Source organism: Phodopus roborovskii, unplaced genomic scaffold (genome assembly GCF_943737965.1).
Source record: "Phodopus roborovskii unplaced genomic scaffold, PHOROB, whole genome shotgun sequence".
NCBI lineage: Eukaryota > Metazoa > Chordata > Mammalia > Rodentia > Cricetidae > Phodopus > Phodopus roborovskii.
This window is the reverse complement of record NW_026126511.1, coordinates 45,651,509-45,671,574: the sequence shown is the minus strand read 5'-3', so window position 1 is coordinate 45,671,574 and position 20,066 is coordinate 45,651,509. Positions and strand designations below refer to the sequence as shown.

The following is a 20,066-nucleotide window of genomic DNA, read 5'->3' as shown; positions in this document are numbered from 1 at the left end:
CTCTTCACCAAGTCTCAAACTGCTGCCTGTTTGTGGGTAGGAATGAATGCTTCTATTGAGACCTTGTTTCTGTCTTATAAAATTTCCTAATGTTGGGATTAAAGGTGTGAGCTATTGTAAGGAGTAAGGTTTTTCCGCCCGCCGCCTGGGAGATGCCATTATGTATATATGTTGCTCATAATGGTTAATGAATAAAGCACTGTTGGCCAATAGGAAAGGAAGATAGGAGGGACTAGAAGACGAGGAGGAAAGAGGAAGGAGTAAGGAGAAGCCAAGATGGAGAGTCTGGAGAAAGCAAAATGCCGGCCGGCTCCCCAGTAAGAAAAATACATAGATCAACATAAATGGGTTAATAATTAAGATAGAACTAGCGGATAAAAAACAAGTAACCGGGCCAACAGCATTGTATCAAATACAGAGTATCTGTGTATTATTTGGGGCTGGCGCGGCGGCGGGACAAGACCAGACGACCGGCGGGACAAGACCAGACGACAGAAAAAAAACTTAACTCCTTACAAGCTATAATTCTCTTTTAGACTGATTCACTCTTGAGTATATCTGGGTGGCCTTGGACTCACAAGATCCATCTACCTCTTAATCCTGAGTCCTGGATTAAATTTAAGATTAATTCTAGCTTCTAGCTTCTGGGATTAAAGGTGTGTGCTTGGCTTCTAAGGCCTGTGGCTGATTTTGCTTTCTGAATCCTCAGGTAATAATAAATCATAAACAATATCTCACCATAGTCTTTGAGTCTCAACTGCTCTGATCTTTATAATGGAGGGATTAATAAACTGCCTCAGGATGCAGCAGAGAGAGATCAATAAGATTGTTTCCCCCAAAGCACTTAGTACTGTGTATGACATGTACTATGTGCCCAGTTAAAGCTGGCTTGGTTGTGCCAGAGTCCAAGTCACGCTATGGGAATGATGCAGATTCTTTTAATGCTCTAATCAAATAATCACCTCTGATATTTGTGGCCTGCTGCTTCAGGAGACATGTGTTTTACGGGGATGAATGAATTGTGCCTACTGTTTTGTTTTTTAAAAAATTATTTTAAGGTTCACAACAGTAGAGAAAGGCAGAGATGTTATCAACTGAATGTCTGTCTTTTTGTATCTACCATTATATACCTAGCAGCTGTCATTCCTCTATCTACAAAGCCATCAGTAAAATGCCAGTTTAGGGAATCCCAGCGAATGCTATTTGTGCTCTTCTTTTAACTTTTCTTACACTCTAAAATTCCATCAAACGAAACAGGAATTAAGTATCTGTCACACCCACAAAACACTAAAATATGGACTTGCCGTGTGTTATCACATCGCTTAACCTCGCACCTGTGCTTACCCATGCCTGTGCTAAGTGAGGAAAGCCGAAGAAATACTGCAATGGTGGAGCCTATGTATCCAGTACACGCCACTCCCACGACTATCTCAGGTTGTGTACCTGTAGATTCTGCACTGTGGAGACAGGAGTAAGTGACGCAGCTCCCAGCACAAAGGCATCCATTCAGTGCTTCCTTCCAATGTATCCAGAATTAAACTGGTTGCTGGGCAGGTTTTTCCTGTCAATCAAACACTGAGTAGAGATAAACTCCCATAGAGAAATCACACACACAAAACACAGGGGGGAAACCAGTGCTCTCCAACCAGGATTGGTTGTATTGGGTCCTTACAAGCTGTGCAACCTAGGGTAAGTGAGCCCAGCTCACTAGGTACCTGCTTGTCCTCAAGTGAGACAATGGAAAAATAGTACCCTGCCCCTTTCTCACCTCAACCATTCCAATTATGTGCAACTGCTGTGTTGGTTTCCAGCCTTTCAAATTACAAGAACAAATAATACATCCTAGAACTTTATTAACTGGCATTCTCTTGTGGTTACAGGAGCACGTGGTACCCATTTCTTTGTGGAGTGTAGTGCCAGAAGTCAGCAGAAGGTGCCTCTATTGCTCTCTCCCTGTCTATTTGTTTATGTTAGATGGAACCTCTTACTGAACCTTGAGCTCACCAATGTGGCTAGATTGGCTGGCTAAGGGGATTGGGATAGGACATGTACCAATGTCCATTTCCCTGTCTAAACTCAGGTTCTCATGCTTCTGTTCCAGGCACTTTGCCTTACCCACTGAACTATCTCCCCAGCCCCTAAAGGAAACATCTTAAAAACATGGATCCTTAAGTGTTCCTCCAAGAAGCTGTCAGAGAAAGGAGGGTAGCTTTCTTCCACAAATTGGGAGGCTAATTTTTTAGAAGTCACTTTCTTTCTCAGGACTTCCTGATAGCATCCAAGGCCCAGAACAAGGAGCTGGAGAGACCCCTTTGTGTTAATATTCCTCTCAACTCAAGGCAGACATGCCAACTCAAATCTTGTTCCACTCACTGGTTGGTAATTATTACTTAGCAAACATTTCTTTTGGCACGTGCTGTCCTAAGCCCTCAGGACAGAACCATGCCAGTGCCAGCTAGACCTGGACCTCCCAACAGGAATAGCAACAGTGACCCATAACTCACAGATCTCTTTCTGGACTTGGGGATCCTTCCCAGCAGGATGCAGGGGTAACTTCTCAGCTTAATTACTCTAAGGACAGGAATGACCCCTATGGCAACTCTGTTCTTCTGCCAGTCTCTGGTAAGTACCTCCTAGCTCCTCCAACCTTGGCTAACGTAATTACTTGAGTCTGCCTACCAAACTGCAGGTGGACATACTTAGGATAGCAAAGAGATGCAGGTACTATGATTGCCATGGCTGGGAGAGAATAGCAAGGGTAAGAGTTCTCAATAGATGGAATAAAAGGAACTGAGCACAATGGCACATTCCTAGATCTCAGCACTCTGGAGGTTGAAAATAGATTGTGAGTTCAGGACCAGCCTAGGCTACATAGTAAGATTTTCTTTCAAAGGGAGGAGGGCATAAAAGTCTAGCCAAAGCTGGTACTCAATACTAGAATACACATACAGCCTTCCCACAATTTGATGAAGAAACTCTTAAGCCAGCAGTAGCTATGCAGTGGTTGGCAGCATGTACTAATGAGACTAGCCAACTGCCTTGGAAAATGGTAGGATGGGGCTGAGATACAGACACGACAATTCTGCTCCCCCCTCAATGATGCAGAAGCAGTCAGGCTTTAGGAATCCAGGAGATGCAAGCTCTTCACTGTATGGTCCTGCTGACACCAGCAAGTAGGTACAACACAAAATCCCATCTCCCTGTAGCATTTTTCTCTCCCATCATCTCATACCTTAACCTCCTCCAATGACAGCTTTTGCATCAAAGGAAAACAGGCTGGGAAGGCTGAAGGAGTCCTAACCCAGGCCTGCTACAGATGAACTCTGTGACCTTGGATAGGTCCCATGACCCCTAAAAGTCTCAGCTGCCTGACCTGTATTAACATAGACACAACAGTGCAGTCACATGCAAGGAAGCCACATGGGGAAACACCTGGTGGAGTGTTAGCACTATAGACCAACAGCGGCAGACCACCCTCCTGGTAAAGCCCCTATCCAAACAGTGTTGGCTGACAAAATCAAGATGTGCATCTGTATTACTTTTTTAAAATATACTATTCTGCAGTGCTAGGGTTCAAACCCAGGACCTCCTGGATGCTGTCACAGAGCTGCATCCCCAGCACAGCAACCAGGATCACTAACATTTTTATGTTGCTGTTGAGGTCACTGAGACTCACAAACTTGTTTCAAGCACTTTACTCTTTCACAACCATTTTTATTTTGAAATGATTATATATCCACAGGAATTGAAAAAAAAAATAGTTCAAGTCCCTTTCCATGGGTCTTCACCCATCTTTCAGGTGTGTAGCTTAGAAATGGAGCTGGACCCTCTAGGCTGAGTCAGGGACTGGCTGGGGCTGTGGTGGGATTGTATCGGGGTAAAGAGATATGGAGCAGCGCCCTGGGGAGACTGTGCTAATCTGACTGGAGATTTATGAGACAGACGACTGAGATTTGCTGACATGTTGAGGAAAGCAACGCCCCACCCAGTCTTCACCAACCCTTCCAACAGAGCTCTGGCCAAGTCCTTCCCAACCCAACAATCTGTTAACTGGGCTCTGGACACTGTTGAGTTTCCAGTCGCCAGCTGGGTACTTGGTGATGAAAGGCTTCCTGGTATTACAGCCTCTCAGGTTCCTCAGCCCTTCCATGCACTCTTCATTCCAAGCCACCATCTTTGTAGCCAAGTCTTCCGGGCCCCTTCTCTACTCCAACTTGGGAACTTGGAAGAGAAGCCAGCTCCCACATTTCTCACTGCAGTTTACTGGATGGGAGTTATTTCACCAATAAATAACATCCTTCACTGAGATCTAGTTCCCAAGAACAAGGAAACATGATGCTCTTCTCAACCAAGGAGACTGCTTAGAAGACACTAGCTACAAAGGTCATGGGGTTCAATCTCTTCAGATGGCTCACAATGTTCCTTTGTTCCTACTGCATGCTATTCCAGGGCTCCCCAATGAGAAGACATCAAAATATATCGAGCACCTACCCTGGCCTTGGTTAGTGCTCCCTTTTTAGTGCTCACCTGGAAACCAAATTTATACATGGGAAGGACATCCCCAAGTATTGCTGCAGGCTAACCTGTTCTAGGGTCTGCTGACATACTCTGGCGCCTGAGGAAGAGTAACAGCAAATACAAAACAAAACAAAAACCCCCCAAAACAAAAACTTGTATTCTTTAAAAAAGAAATGTCCCCCACTAAAACAAAACCTTTATGGAAGGAAAAATAATAATAAATAAAAAGTGCCCGGCTCAGTTGCATGAAGGGGAAAGGTTAAAGGCACAGCACAGTAATATATAAGCAGTTTCTTAGTTTCCTCGTGGGAATACTTAACCACCTCAGAATGTTTCCCCAAGAGGTAATCTATTATATTTTGTTCAACTTCTTCCTCCAAGAACTGAATCAATTCATGATGTAATGCCTAGGGGAGAATAATCTTTTGGAAACAGAGTATCTTTCTGGGGACAAGGTTGAAGAAAAACATCTTAATATTGTTACAGCTTTTCGCCCCCATAGTCTCTGCTCTTTACTGGTGGATGGCAGAGTAGGAAAGGGTAGGCAGCGGCATATGACAGGGACACCACCTCCTGTCCAAGTGCCTATAGATGCCTAGGATAGTTTCCATCTCTGGGAGGAATACAGGGGACAAATCCACTTGGACATTTTCAGCAGGGTTGTGGTACTGAGTGCACGTGTGAGTGACAAGTTGCTCACTCCAACTTGGCTTCATGTAAACGGTCTCCTGCCGGATCCTTTTCTCAGTTCCCAACCCCAAACATCCTATTAAAGAGGGCAAACTATTCACCTTTCCATTAGAGGTTTTGGATAGTTTCTGAGATTCTGGGGACTTGGCTGTAGCTGTGGACTCAAAGCCTCCTCCAGCTTAACTTCCAGGGAACAACATGCAAGGGTCCCAACCATTGTACTTCCCCAAGCTCCTACATGCTAGGTAGAGGCAGTAGCTGAAGAAGTGAATTCACAGGTTCCAGGGGTTCCCAAGCCCTCTGGCCTATTACTGCCTCAACTGTCCCATCTCCTTGTGTATTTCAGATGACACAGTACAATTTCTTAGAGGATGCCCAGTATGTTTTACTATAGTGTGGGCTGTAATACAACAGAAAAGATTTTAAAAGGCTGGATGAAGATCACAAGGTTGTTTATTGAAGGAGAAGGTGGGTCAAGGTAGCTGTGGGTTTGTTTAAATGGCTCTAATTTGACTAGAGGTCAATTGTTTTAAAATCCCCAAATAAAGTTTAGATTAAAAAGGGACCCTACAAGCTCTTAGAGGGTTAAAAAGCAAGAGTTTGGATAAACAAACCAATTCGTCACGATGTCACTCAAAGACACTAAGAACTTAAGGGGACATTTTAAAGTTGAAATATGTGTATCATTCCAGGCCTTTTGTTGTTCTTGACCCTCCACTCCCTTTTGAATCTCACAATCACATTTCTCCAGCAGCTAAAGCACAGAAAACGTAACCCCTAATGTTACAGGATTCATCTGTCTGGAAGACACCAGTTGGGGTGGTCTGCAGAAATGTAACTGGAATGGCAATATTCAGTAACCTGAAGCTTTGTACACATATAGTTAAAATGAAAGACGCAGGTAGAGAGTCATCCATAGTTAGTAGTTGATGAGTGATGCTTGACTTATTTCCCACTCACACAAATGTTTAGTAGCATTATGCAAAATCCTTGCTGAAAGATTTTTCAATTTCAAGGGAGCATCGGAAAGGTGGGTTGAAGTCTTTCTTGCCTGGCTTACAAATGTTTCCACTATGTCTTAGTTAAGACACAAACTGAAAACCCGCGGATGTTAAGTAACCATAAATCGCAAGTTATTACTGTGATTAATAATAAACGTACTTTGTCGGGGTCATGAAGCGCAATGGCATATTACAAAATGAATTATCGACTGTGCACACACCTTTTCCCTGTGGAGGCAAAGGGGTACTTAAAGGCAAGTGGGGGTGACTGGAGTCAATGTACAGTATTGGAGGTTGCCTCATAAAGAAACCATTGATGCTTCTTAGAGGGGACTCTTGGGGGGGGGCACAGAAGGCTGCTATCAAGGGGCCTCTAGTGCATATTTTCTGGTTTTGATGGCCTTAGAATTCTCAGATTCTTAGTGGTCTTTAAATGTTTAAATACTTAAATTCAAGCATTTATCACTCTTTAGGGACCTCTGTGGAATTATTTATATTGGGAGTTAGCATTATCAGAAAGTTCATTCTTAAAATATTAGCAAAAGTTTTCTAGTTGAAAGTATTACCACAAATGCAATTCTTTAAGACACATCTCTAACTTTTTAAGAAAAAAAAAAAAGGTCACCTGCAAGCGGTAAATATGTGCATTAAGTTTCTCTCATGGTATTTGCTTTGGCTGTGACCTCTCCTAATATTCAGTTAAACAAGGGCTAAAAATTGTCAAACCAAATTCTTGTCCTGAGAGTTAAACTCTGCTGCCAGTTTGAGAGAAACACACATCCAGGTTTAGGGAATCTGTCGTGTTTGTGTTGGCTATGACATAGGGCAGAACGGTTTCCATCCCATTCGAATGCATTCAAGAGAGTTTGAAATATTGCACAATAAAAGCCATTCATTATATCTGTCTCCTTTCTCTTCCAAAAACAAAAATGGCTGCCCAGTTCCAAATCGACACAGGGGGCAGGAAGAAGGAGGCAGAGGGTCACTGGAAACCACCCAAGACTAACATCAGGTTTTTCAGGTTTGAGTTGGGGGATATTCTTAAAATCTTTATCCTCAATTTTTAACTTGAAAACAAGAAAAGACAATACTGGCATGAACAACGAAAAATGGACATGCTGTATCTGTGCAGATGTCAGGTAGAAAATCATACAATCTATTTTCTGAAAAATTGCTCCTTCAGTTTCTGCTAGGAAATTTCAACTGCCTGATGTCTATTTCATACTAAAAAATTATTCTACTATTTGAAGCAACATTTGGAATAGGTTCGTAAACACCAAGGCACCTTCAAAGAAGGAAATATTTAGTTGTTTACTACAGAGCACCCAAGATAATGAACACTGGAGGTGCAGTGTGGTTTTGATAGTGCCTCTATCAAATTATTAAAAGTAAATTTAAGTAGGGAGACTAAGGCCACAAAAATCAGCTATTAGACTTAATAAACAAGTCTAATAGCTTTCTTGAAATACCAGAGATCAAAACCTTAGGTTTACATGTAAGGTTTTGGAAATCTAAATTTTCCTTTCTCAAAATGAAAGTGAGGCAATTTAAACATCTGAACAGATGAGAAGCAAGACTTACGGGGTGGGGGGGGGGTCCTCTCAACTGGACACTGGCAAACTTTATGGCGACTTCCCAGTCAGCCCTTACAGAACACAAATGGGTTTTTCTGTCTCATGCCCATTTATTTATTATTTTTCATGTATAGCATAATGTTTAACATACCAAAACAAAAACACAATTCCCAAGCTCTTACTATGTAAATAAATTTTTAGGATCATAACCTTTAGGGTCTGACCTTGAAGATGTAAAAAAAAAAAAAAAAATGTCCATTCAGTAATAGTAATTACTCATCACTTCAGCAATTAGGTTATTGCTGAATTACAAAAAGAAAAAAAAAAAAAGGAATTAAAGAAAATCCAAAAGTGAACACAGCAGCAAAATGGACACTGGAAGTTGTTAGGTCACTGCGTGCTATGCTCAGTCTATGTACAGCCAAATCAAGTTTTCCAGTGAATTTAAGACAGAATTCTGCTGTGTGGCACACAATTATTTGATCTTAATACCAACTTCACTTGATTTAAGCTTTCAAACCCAGAGTAAGAAGAATTGCTGGGGCAGAGACATGGTGGCAGACTTGGAAAGGTATAAGAAGTTGAAATGTCTGTGTATTTTTGTTATGTTCAATTCACAACTACTCTTTGAAATTTATGCCTAAGATGTACTCACTGGTTGAAACATAAAAGAAAGAGACTATACAACAAAAGCCTACAGCACATGGGGCCAGCCTGCACTCACAGCTTCCAGCCTATGATAAGGAAAAGGCATCTGTAAAGAATGTGCCATTTACATGCCTCCTCCAGAAGCACAACAGCATCTCCCTACCACAGTGTTCCCACCTGGAGGGCTGACAAGAGTCGGGAATGTCTTTCCCAGCCTCCCCGACATGATTACTCTGCTTCGTAGAGAAAACAGTGTCCAAAGACTTAGAAACAAATGTCTGTGAACAGTGGTTGCTGAATACAGGTTTTGATTGCTTAATTAGAAGGTCTTCCTACCTGGGATGATCTGTTGCAGGGAAATTGCTTATGTTAAGAAACAATTCTCAAATCTCTCTTTTTTTATTTTGTAATTTTTTTTTTTTTTGAGACAGGGTTTCTCTGTGTAGCCCTAGCTGTCCTGGAACTCACTCTGTAGACTAGGCTGGCCTCCAACTCAGAGACCAGCCTGCCTCTACCTCCCTAAAGGTGTGCACCACCACTACCACCTGACAGTTCTCAACTCTTAATGCTGTTATGACACAGCTTTTATACTAAAGCAAACTTCATGGGGGGAAAAAAAGAAGGTAAATCTATAGCTTAGAAGACAAAGCCCAAAAGAGTGAATTGCATCTAAACACTGCCCAGGGACTCGAGGTCATGATGCAAATGGACTGCAGTAAAATGTCACTGGGAAGAACAGGCTTGCAGTGAAACTGGCCTCCCATCCTTTCTCTGGATGCTTTTACTGCTGACTCATGGTCTCCAAAAGGGAGTGTGCTCTGGGCATGAAGAAGGCCCCACGAGGGAGTTGGTTAACCCTTTGCTTCTGCTGGCCTCTAGTCCATTCCACCCCCTCCCCCATAAGTAAACTCTAATAAAATTCACAGCAAAAAGACTCCAAGATGTTGTGATGCTGGGACAGTAAACATGCAGACCAAGAGAATAGGTCCCAGACACAGACTCATGATTTCAAGAAAAGTATCAACATAATTCAACAATGAGCTTTTCAACAACGATGCTGGCCTATTTCCACTCAAAACAAACAAAAAGTCACCTGCATCTCCAAAGGCACACAGAAATTAACTGCAAATAGATGGAAAACTAAATGGAGAAAAATAACCATGAAACTTTAGAAAATCTTTGTGCTCTTGCTCTTAAAATTTTTTTTTTTTTTAATTCTTTTGGCTTGAGACAGCTCAGAAACACTTGAGAACTCACTAAATGTCATAGGCTGCCTTTGAATTCACAATAATACTCCTGCCTCAGACAGCCTGATGCTGGCCTGGGATATGAAATACCATGCCTGGCTATTCTCAGGGTGCAAAAGACATGAACTGTTAAAGAAAAGAAAAAATAATAAATTCAACTCCAAGAAAATAAAAATTTCTTCTTTAAATGATAATACCAAGAAATCAAACAACAAAATGAGTCGTGGGCTGGGGAAAATATTTGTAAGAAAAATGACCATTAAAGGACTTGTATCAAATTACAAACAAACTCTTTCAACTCAGTAATACCATGATAATACTAACAACAAAAATCCTGGGTAAGACACTCCAATAGATAAGGATACAGGGAAGGCAAATAAACAGAAAATGTTCATCACCACCAGCCTGGGAAATGCAAATTGAGATCCTATCTCTAAGCATGTACCCCAGATGAATGGAAATATGTATCTGTAAAAAGAACAGGATGCAGTTTTATCCACAACAAAATCCCAAATTCTAGAATCCAAATATCCAGAGTGAAATTAGTAACCAGCAATCATCATTTAGAGTGTGCAACATGGATGAATTTCAAAAGCATCATGCTATTAACAAACAGGAAAGATCCATTTACCTATTAACTATCATCCATCCATCCATCCATCCATCCATCCATCCATCCATCCATCCATCCAGATTCCATGTCTGTGACATTCTAAAAAAGGCAAGAAGTACAATAGAATTCAAATTGTCAGCTGTGAAGAGCTGGGGAGTGGAGTTGGATTTGTGGACATATTACTCTGTTGTCAAAGTGGTACACGACCATATATATTTTCCAAAATTCAAACAGTATGTTCTTTTTTAAAGTCAGCTCTTGCAAGTCGTTTTACCACCCCCCCCCAAAAAAAACTGGTCTTTTGAAGTAGTGCTTTCAACTTAAAGTGTGATTTAGGCAATAATACGCTCTGTTTTCTTTGCCAGTACAGAGTTGCACCCTTAACCCAAAGCGCTAGTCAGAGTAGATGAGAAGATCAGAGTATCATTGTGGGATGTGAGAAAATCAAAGAAGGCCAAGATGCTAGCTATGTTAGAGGAACTTCTCAGAACCTACAGAAGAGAACCCAGCCACACTTCAGCACTGGCATTGTCTCACAAAACCTGTGACACAATTTTCATTCACAAAAGCAGGAGACAACACATACCTACAACTAAAAGAGGTGATTACCCACACTACAGATATCCAGATATGTAATTCCACACAGGGCTGAAAGACTAATGGGGCACTAGGGCTGTCTGCAGAAAGTCAGTCACAGTACTCTGTGGAATAGAGGCTGCAGAATGGCATGTATCTGTGCCATTGGCAAACAACTACACTTGCATGGGCATAGGTCTGGAAGACGCATGCCAATTGAGTTTCTGTATACAGAAAGCTGTTTTACATTATGTGTTTTCTCTGCTTTCTTCCCAAGCATTCTTGATTTCCTAGTAAAGGACGAGTGAAATATCGGGAAGTTCAGACAACAATAGTTAGAAGCAGCCCTGGCCTTCTTCCTATTTGCACACACACACAAGGAAAACTGCAGGAGCCACACTGCCATCTTCTGGAAGAAATGAGAATCTGCAAGGACAGAAGGAATGAAGAGGAGACATTCTAAGTAAGAACCCAGGGTTAGTTACTTGTAGAAAAAAAGATGAAGGAAGGCAGGGAAAAATAACTTTCAGCTTACCATTAATGAAAAGACATGGGGGAGAGGGTGGGGCATGATCAAATACGAAAATTGACTTTTCACTAAGCCTCTGATGATATGTGGCAGATAAAATAACTTTATGGTTGGGGTCACCACAACATGAGGAACTGTACTATAAAAGGTCACAGCATCAGGACAGTTGAGAACCACTGGTCTAAGGGTTCTGTCTATAAACACCAACCAAGCATTTATAATGAAACATTTCAAAATGAACGTAATTTGCAGAGTGGACTTACAGATTTAATCTCAGTACTGAAAAATGAGAACACGTTTACATTAGACAGTCACGATCAGTCAGTACTTTGAAGTCAAATAGCTTTTGAGTTTCATCCCAAACAAGGGCAAAATAGTAAAATTATTTTTTTAAAACCCAATACCTTCTTAACATGTTTCAAGTTTGTGTGTTTGGGACCCTGCACCCCCTTTCAAAATCACGCAACCCAAGAAGTTTCCGAATGAGTTAATTCTTTATCATTTTGGTATGTGTGTGTTTAGCGCTACTGACTTGGTGACTACATACAAGGGAGAGAAAAGTCCATAAACGATTTACATGTAGAGATAAAAGAAAGTTTTAGACAATTCACCCGTGAATAGAAGAAAATTGGGGATCACTTTGCCTGTTAATGTAAAATCCATCAGTCCTTCTCAGCAGGGGCTCCAGACCTGGTGGTGCCAAGGCTGTAACAAATAGCTCCACCTCCGAGGGGGAAATGGGCCGCCCAGCAGGAGCTTTCTTCCCTGGTGTGTTATTTATAGGGCGCTCTATTTGTTAACATGTTTCTGCTATCAGGCTGAAGGAGAGCTAGTGATTTAAAGGGTTTCTGGGACTATTGTTTAATGATAAGGCGATTTATTACATTTACAGATTCCAGATATATGGCAGACAGTTTAGACTTTTAAATTTTTTGTCACCAAGACTAGGGAGTTGCAAAAGCTAACTAAGCTCAGAGGGGACAGACAAGTGACAGTATGGATATTAGTAAACAAATGCTGTTAAAAGAAATCAGTGACCCACACCATGCTTTCTTTGCATTGGTAAACAAATTTTCTAGAACACACTTAAGTTCCTACTTTTTAAAAATAAATTTAATAGGAAACAATTATTAAATTCTGAATTACCTATGACTGATTTGAACCATCTAGAAGAATGACTGCATAGTCATGTCTAATTACATATTCATTTATAACAATGGATCTGTAGAGTTCGGTCATTGAAGAAAACTTTCAATGTAGGGCCTCACTTTGGTTTGAGATGGACAACCAAGTCATCCAAGCTGGTGTTCACTTTAACTCAAATAAAAGAGTAAGTCACTCTAAAGGATGTTTTCCAGAACAGTCTAAGCCTTCAGTGGTAAATGTGACTTGCCAGGAATAAAAATGCCAGGAATAAAAACACATTGTCGGGTGTAGAAATGAACATTTTAGCAAAAGACTAATAAACACTTAGCATTTGGAGGGAGAAGATACACACTCATGTTATTCTCTTGGATGAAGAAATCCACTTATTTCTACTGAAAGTCATCACAACTCAAATGCTTTTTATTAGAAACGGGCAATGCACTGAAGCTCAACAGGGATGGAAGCAGGAGGGAGGCCACTGGGACCCCTCCTAACAGCCAATGCCAGGTGGAACAGTCAGTCCTGCCTTGGTTCTCCCGTGCCCAGCCCCTCACTGCAGTTGAGAGCTCTCGCCCTTCTTGAGAGAGGGTTTTCTCTTGAAGTATGGTGGCTCAGTGGTACTCTCAGCATTTGGGAGTGTAGACACACAGCTCTTCCTCCTTTTCCCAGGTAGCTTGGAAGAACCAACACCCTGGCTCCCACTGCCTGGGATGAATGGCAGGGGACCTGGGGTTTGTCTTGAGGATACAGTCTCTTCTCTGGAGGGCATTCTTTCAAATTCTCTGCTGTCAAAGGCACAAATCGTCATCCTCCTTTTGGTTTTCTGGGATGTGGGAGGAGTGGGAGGTAACATCCATACAAGCCCTGTGTTTTCCAAGTCTCCCTGGAGCCTTGTGCTGCGTCTCACTTTGGGCTTACCGCTTGTTCTCTGAAAGCTTTGCTCTATGGCATCAGATAAATCTTCACACAGCTGAGGATTTACTAAACCAATTTCTGCAGAGCTTCCCCCACTGTTGGAATATGCGGAGTTCCCATTTTGTTTCAGGTATGACCTCTGACCCACATAGCAATGCATAGAGATTCTCCTCTGTTTCCTTTCTCTACCACTCATGGGGTTGCTGTTTTCTGCACATTTTCTTCCCATGGCCTCACTGTGGCTTGTGGATTCTTTCAGATTTTCAACTAGGACACCTTTTGAACAATTACGCTCCCTGTCCGAGCCAGCTGTGACAGGGACGCACTGCGGATTCCCCTTTGGAGCTGGGTACACATTCTCTTCCCCACACTTTATATCCACATTCTCTGAAACTGTAAGGACTTCACAAGGATTTTCTGTATTTTGCTCAGTCTTGGGAACTTCCTGGCACCGAGGGCTACACAGAGGCTTTGGATTACCTGACACAACGTGCCCTTGGGTAACAGATGCACAAGGCATAGGGATGCTTTCAGTCTTGGTCTCGGTTTTTGGTTCCTTTGCACTTTGATGCTTACTTGTGGCTCTGGAGTTACGGGCTCTGCTTGTGACCCTAGTGTTGGCATTTGGCCCTCCTGCAGAAGCAGCAGTGATTGGCAACAAGCAGCAGCACAATTCAGACACAGGAGACAGATGAAACACTGGATCCAGCTCAGGCAAGTCTTCCTCCCGAGGCAAGAGTCGCTTTCTTTTCGCAGGCATTTCAAGAGAGATCATTTCTTCCTGTTCGCCACTTACGCTGAAATCATCTACGGCATATAAACACACTTACATTCAATTACAAAGGAACAGTGCATTGCCTATTAAATAAGCAGTCTGACTCATGCAATGTGCTCTATGCAATACTGTCTTTTATGCTTTCAGAGCTTACACAACCCATAATCATCACACTGTTCTTGCTTTTATCTGTCACTCTCCGTCCCTCACTGCCCCAGGCCACAGGTTAAGAAAACAAGTGTTCAATGCATGAATTAATAAAGCATACAACTTCAGACTATGAAAATGAGACTGCTGTCTTAATTTCCTTTTCTTTAATGCGCTTCCCATACTACAAGGTTCAATCAACAGTGTGAAACAGTTCCTGAAAAACCAGACAACACCACACTTGTCAAATTCTTCAGTCAATGTCTTCTTGAAACAAGGTGATAAAAATGAGAATTCTGGGGTACATGAAAACATAGCAACTGAAGTATACAGCTGTCATGGTTTCTAAGAATGCCCGTAAAAATATATAAAAATAGATATAAAATAAAATATATAAAAAGTAGACAGAGCCAGGGGACCCAATCTCAAAATCCAGCCCTTCTTTCTGACAAAGCTTCATCCTCCAGGCAAGAATATTACATGTACCTCTGTGTGTGTTTGCAGTACTTCATAGGTGAGAAAGCAACTAGTAAAGTTTGAGATTGAGAAGGGACATGTCCTAGAGCAGTGGTTCTCAACCTTCCTAATGCTATGACCCTTTCATACAGTTCTGAATCATGTTGTAGTGATCCTCAACCATAAAATTATTTTTGTTGCTACTTCATAACTGTAATTTTGCTATTGTTATGAATTGTTATGTAAGTATCAGTGCTTCCCAATGGCCTTAGCTGAGGCCTGTGAAAGAGCTGTTCAGCCCCCAAGGGGCTCACAGGGTGAAAACCACTGTCCTATAGGAATTCAGTTCTTATGATTCTAAATCAGTGCTATTAGATTCTATCTCTATTGTCTAAGATGATGCTTTTAGTTGGTCATTCAAGTGAATATAAAAGATGTTTCAAATTAAATCAAAGCTGAAAGATACATTATAAAATATAGCTGAGCTTGAAGTTTAAAAAAAAAATCAATGTTTCAATCTGAAAAAACTCATTCATGATTAAAGTATGTAAATAATATGTAAAGTTAGAGATTCATACAAGTTATGACTTAGGATGACTATATTAACTAGGTTCTTTTATAACTTTAAAATTAGTATTGATATATTTTTATAGCATACTGAAAAAAGAGGTGCTGGCAAGACAAGTTATAGAGTAAGATGGAAAGAAACTAAATTGTCTTAAACACTCTTTTCATATGACAACAGCAATTATGGATTAAAAACACTTAAGGTCATCATAGTATTTCCCTGCAACAAAGGAAGGCAGTAACATTTTAATAGATAAGCAGAATCAAGGCCAGATTAAAAGGAGGTAGATGGAAGGACTCCTATCCCACAGGACTCCACATGAGAGGGCAGGAGCAAACGATAGGCACCAGGAATGAATTATTCTGAGTACTTGTTAAACTGCTGCTCTGAGCCAGGCATTGCTGGCACACACCTTTAATCCCTGCACTCAGGAGGCAGAGACAGGCAGATCTCTGTGAGTTCAAGGGCAACCTGGTCTACAGAGCCAGTTCCAGGACAAGCTCTAAAACAATACAGAGAAACCCTCTCTTGAAAAACTAAAACAAACAAACAAACAAAAAACTCCTGCTCTGTCCTCAAGTTGAGATGCCTGTAGAAGTCTACAGTGACACATATATTCATCTTTAATTTTTTAAAAATCCAGGCTAAGATAATATGACATTGGACAAAGGAAGCTATTTTAAAATGGCTACATACAAAATCAGAATGCTAAATGGAAGCAATTTTATCAGAACAGTTTAAACATGAAAGCTCAGTTTAGACCTATGCATTATAGGGGTTGGAGAGATGGCTCGGTGCTTAAGAACACTGGCTACTCTTGCTGAGGGTGTGGGTTTGGTTTCTAATACCCCTGGTAACTCACAACCACCTGTATCCATTTCTGGGAATCTGATATCTTCTGGCCACAACAGGCACTAAGGCATATATATATATGCATGCATATGGTGCACATACATGCAGGCAAAACATACACATAAAATGAATAATCTTATGATATACATCAACTTGATCTTCGCTTGTGAAAGTAACTTTTAAGGTAATCAAGCTCAACTTGTAAACATTTCTAGATTATAATTGTAAGGAAATGTTAGGAGGCAAGTTTTTCTATTTTCCTATTTTTGTTATTAACTCCCCTCCCCCCCTTTCAGTTTTTTGAGACAGGGTTTCTCTGTGTAGCTTAACTGTAGACCAGGCTGGCCTTGAACTCACAAAGATCCACCTGCCTCTGCCTCTCATGTGCTGGGATTAAAGGCGTGCATCCAGCACTGTTATTAACTCCTAAAATGCATACATAATCCACTGTCTGTGATGAGCCACACAAGCAAACATAATTCATCATAACAAACTGCAGCAAAAGTAGATGAACAGAAATAACCTCCCCCAAATTACATGCAAATTTTGTTTGAATTTTTCTGATAAAAAGAATTTCTGAGAATTTCATCAGATTCTGATAGAGCCTAGGCCCCTCACAGATCAGAGTACAACTTCCTTTACTGATAACGGATTCATTCCCCCCCCCCCTTTTTTTTTAAATAAAAGTGAATGGGAAAAAGGAAGAGAAAAGAGTACAGTAGTAACAGAGGGGCCGAGAAGCAGCACCTGAACATATCATCTGCGTGCAGTCAGCCAGAGGTGTCATTTCGAAGACTTCGGGCAGCTCAGGGATGGGGCTCAGGAGCGGCTTCTTAGATGCGATATCTCTTTCCCCATACAAACTTTTCTCAACACTCTTCTTTCCCCTTTTCTTTTTTCTGTAACTTTTCAAAATCTGAAAAGAATGTATTCAGACACTGAGAATGATATGGACACAGTTTCTAACTAGCATTTATACAGCAAAACTTTTAAAGTTTTTAACAGAAAAATTTTAAGTCAGTCATTCCATTAAAAAAACTGAGTTCAAATGACAGCAAAGTAACTTTCATAAAGTGGGATAAAACATGAATCTAAACGCAACTGATAATGCACAGACTTTCTCGATTTCCACCAAATATTTGTCAAAGTAAAATGGCAGATTAGATGGTAAAGAGTTGGACAGAGCTAATTAATGAGATTATTTGTAAATAGGCATGATAAACCAAGATTGATTAATTAATTAATTGCTGTGGCTGCTCTTCTGAGTCCATAAGTTCAGTTCCCAGCCTCCAATAAGGTGGCTCAAATTGTCTAACTCTAGTCCCAGGGGACCCAATGGCACCAGGCACACACAGGCAAACATATACATAATAATAATAAAATTTTTAAGAAAGGTTAATCTAGCATTAATCATCTATGGAAGTGCTATAGGAGGTTGCTTTGATAACACTGAAAAGTAACATAAATCTGGATGAACTTATGCAAAGAAATGAGTCAATCATGACAACATAAAGCGGTCACACAGGCTTCGGACACAGCTCAGAGAATGAGCACTTGCCTAGCATGCAAAAGGCTCTAGGTTTGAGCTCTAGTACTGCCAAAGAGGAGGCCACAATAAGACAGCTGACTTATAAAATGTGACTATCCACAAACTTTAAAAAATGCTTTAATAAAGTATGGAATGCAGGATTACATTAAATTCTGAATGCCCTACCAGCACCAAGAAACGGTTTTGTTTAAAAAAAATGTTCCATATGAAAAAAAAACTTTAAGGAAATTATAACATTATACTGAAATAAAAAAAAAAAGACTTTTATTAACAAAAGGAATGAAAGCTACTCTCAGACTTCCAACATAAAACATGTTTTTGACAATTAATACTTCCATAAAGCGAATACAGCCAAACATTCATGGAGGTACAGCCAGTTGATCACACGCATGCTGTGAGAAAGGAAACACGTGTGGTGTTTAAGGACCCCTGGGTTTAAGAGCCACAGTCATCACACGTAGACACTATGTCAAACTTGAGGTTCACAGGAGAGGACTCCGCTGCTGATAGGCTTTCCAGACAGAATGTACAGAAACGCAATGTTCCACCCTAATCTTGGGGCAACTGTTCTGTTCTGGTGGTGCAGTAAAGGGAACAGTATGTGCAGGTACTCAGCACAGACCATAGGTGGCAGCTGGCAACTGCAACCCTGGCATCCATGCAGGAACAGCAGCTAACACGGCCCTTGTAAAATACAGTCACTGCAGGAAAAGCAGTGTTTCCTGTAGGCTAAGGCAGGCAAATGCACCTGTGAGATTATACTCAAGAAACAACCTACAAGATTTAGGTGAAACTAATTGTGTAAAGGAGTGAATGAGAATCAAGAACACAGAAATGACAGAGAACTGTGTGTTCCTCGAGGTATCTATGGATGACTTGTAAAAACAAAACCAAACACAACATTCTATGCAAAAATTTTAGAACGCTTCAAGATGAATGTTCCCCCTTGGTGATATATAATATATATTTACACATAATTTGGTGAGAAAATCTCAGTATAAATAATCTCTATGCACATAGGAAAGTATTGGGTTAAATACTTTTCCATTAAACGTTCTTTATGGAACATCTGTTGCCATTTCATGGACTAGATGAGGAAATGCTGGCTTGGTCAGTGGATGGAGAAGCCAAGGGAAAAGAAATATTTTAAGGTGGGGTTCACAGATGTGCTACAGAAGAGAAACATTTGGCCTGTGGTTCAAATCCTATCACTTAACTGCCTTGGTAAGGCTGGCTCAGGGCCTGGAGTGGATGGACGCCACTGAAGGGACTTGCTCCTATTTCCATTCCACTCCCCTCCAAATCAGGTAGTTTTCACACAGGGCACAAAGCAAACGTTTATCATCTGTTTTAATCATATAACTATGGCATACCTAAAAAATGGTTTTGAAACTATCTAAAAATAGGGGAGTGGGCTGGAGAGATGGCTGTGATTAAGGGCACTTTTGTTCTTGCAGAAGACCCAGGTTTCATCCCCAGCATTCGCATGGCAGTTCACAACCTACTGTAACTCCAGTTCAAGAGGATAGATAGCTCACAGGTGGTACTCGAACCTATACATGTTAGAACAAACAAACAAAAAACAAGGCTGGTGTGTTGTCAGTGTGTATAGTCCCACCACAGAAAAGATGAGGCAGGATGACTGCTGGAGCCCAGGAGTTCAATGCCAGCTAAGACAACATGATAAAATTGTCCAAAAGAAAACTGAAGATTAAAAGGAGTCCTGGCACATGTCAGCCGATAAAGCTGTGCAGCAAAGAGACGATAAGACTCTGCTGTGATGCTGACAGAGTGCCGATGCTGCATTTTTAGTTTTTGTGGTTAGCGTCCACTCAAAACACACAGCTATACTTTTAACTTTAGACACCCCAGAAGAGAATCTTAGACTGAGTCCCACGTACCTACCAAGCAACTTTAGCAATTGTAAACATAGAAGTTATAATCCCCTCCCCTTAGATTTTAAAGCAGATCATAAATATTTTATATTTATTTCACCAGAATCCTGCCCTGTACCGATTGCAAAATGTTTTTTTTTTTTAAAAAATAATTATAAATAAAAGGGAAATATTGATACATGCAACCTAGAAAAACATTTGTGTTGAGTTAAAAGCCAGTTTCCAAAAGTATAATGTGTGTCTTATTTATACAACCTCAAAAGATAAAATTATAGAGTGGTGCCGTGCGTGAACTATAGATATGAAGTAGATACTGCTACAAAAAGGCAACAGAAAAGATTTGTATGAGATATCTAGTATCCTAACT

The 20,066-nt window shown here is 40.8% G+C and overlaps 1 protein-coding gene across 1 annotated transcript in view; it reads right to left on the bottom strand.

The window, feature by feature from the left end:
- Positions 1-12,941: 12,941 nt before the first annotated feature.
- Cdca2 (cell division cycle associated 2) overlaps positions 12,942-20,066 on the bottom strand; it is a 36,889-nt gene continuing 29,764 nt past the window's right edge. The window contains exons 13-14 of the mRNA XM_051195166.1: positions 17,003-17,171; positions 12,942-14,264 (exon numbers count right to left, since the gene is read on the bottom strand). Of these exons, the coding sequence (XP_051051123.1) occupies positions 13,093-14,264; positions 17,003-17,171 (1,341 nt within the window). The 3' untranslated portion in view covers positions 12,942-13,092. The remainder of the gene's footprint in view (positions 14,265-17,002; positions 17,172-20,066) is intronic.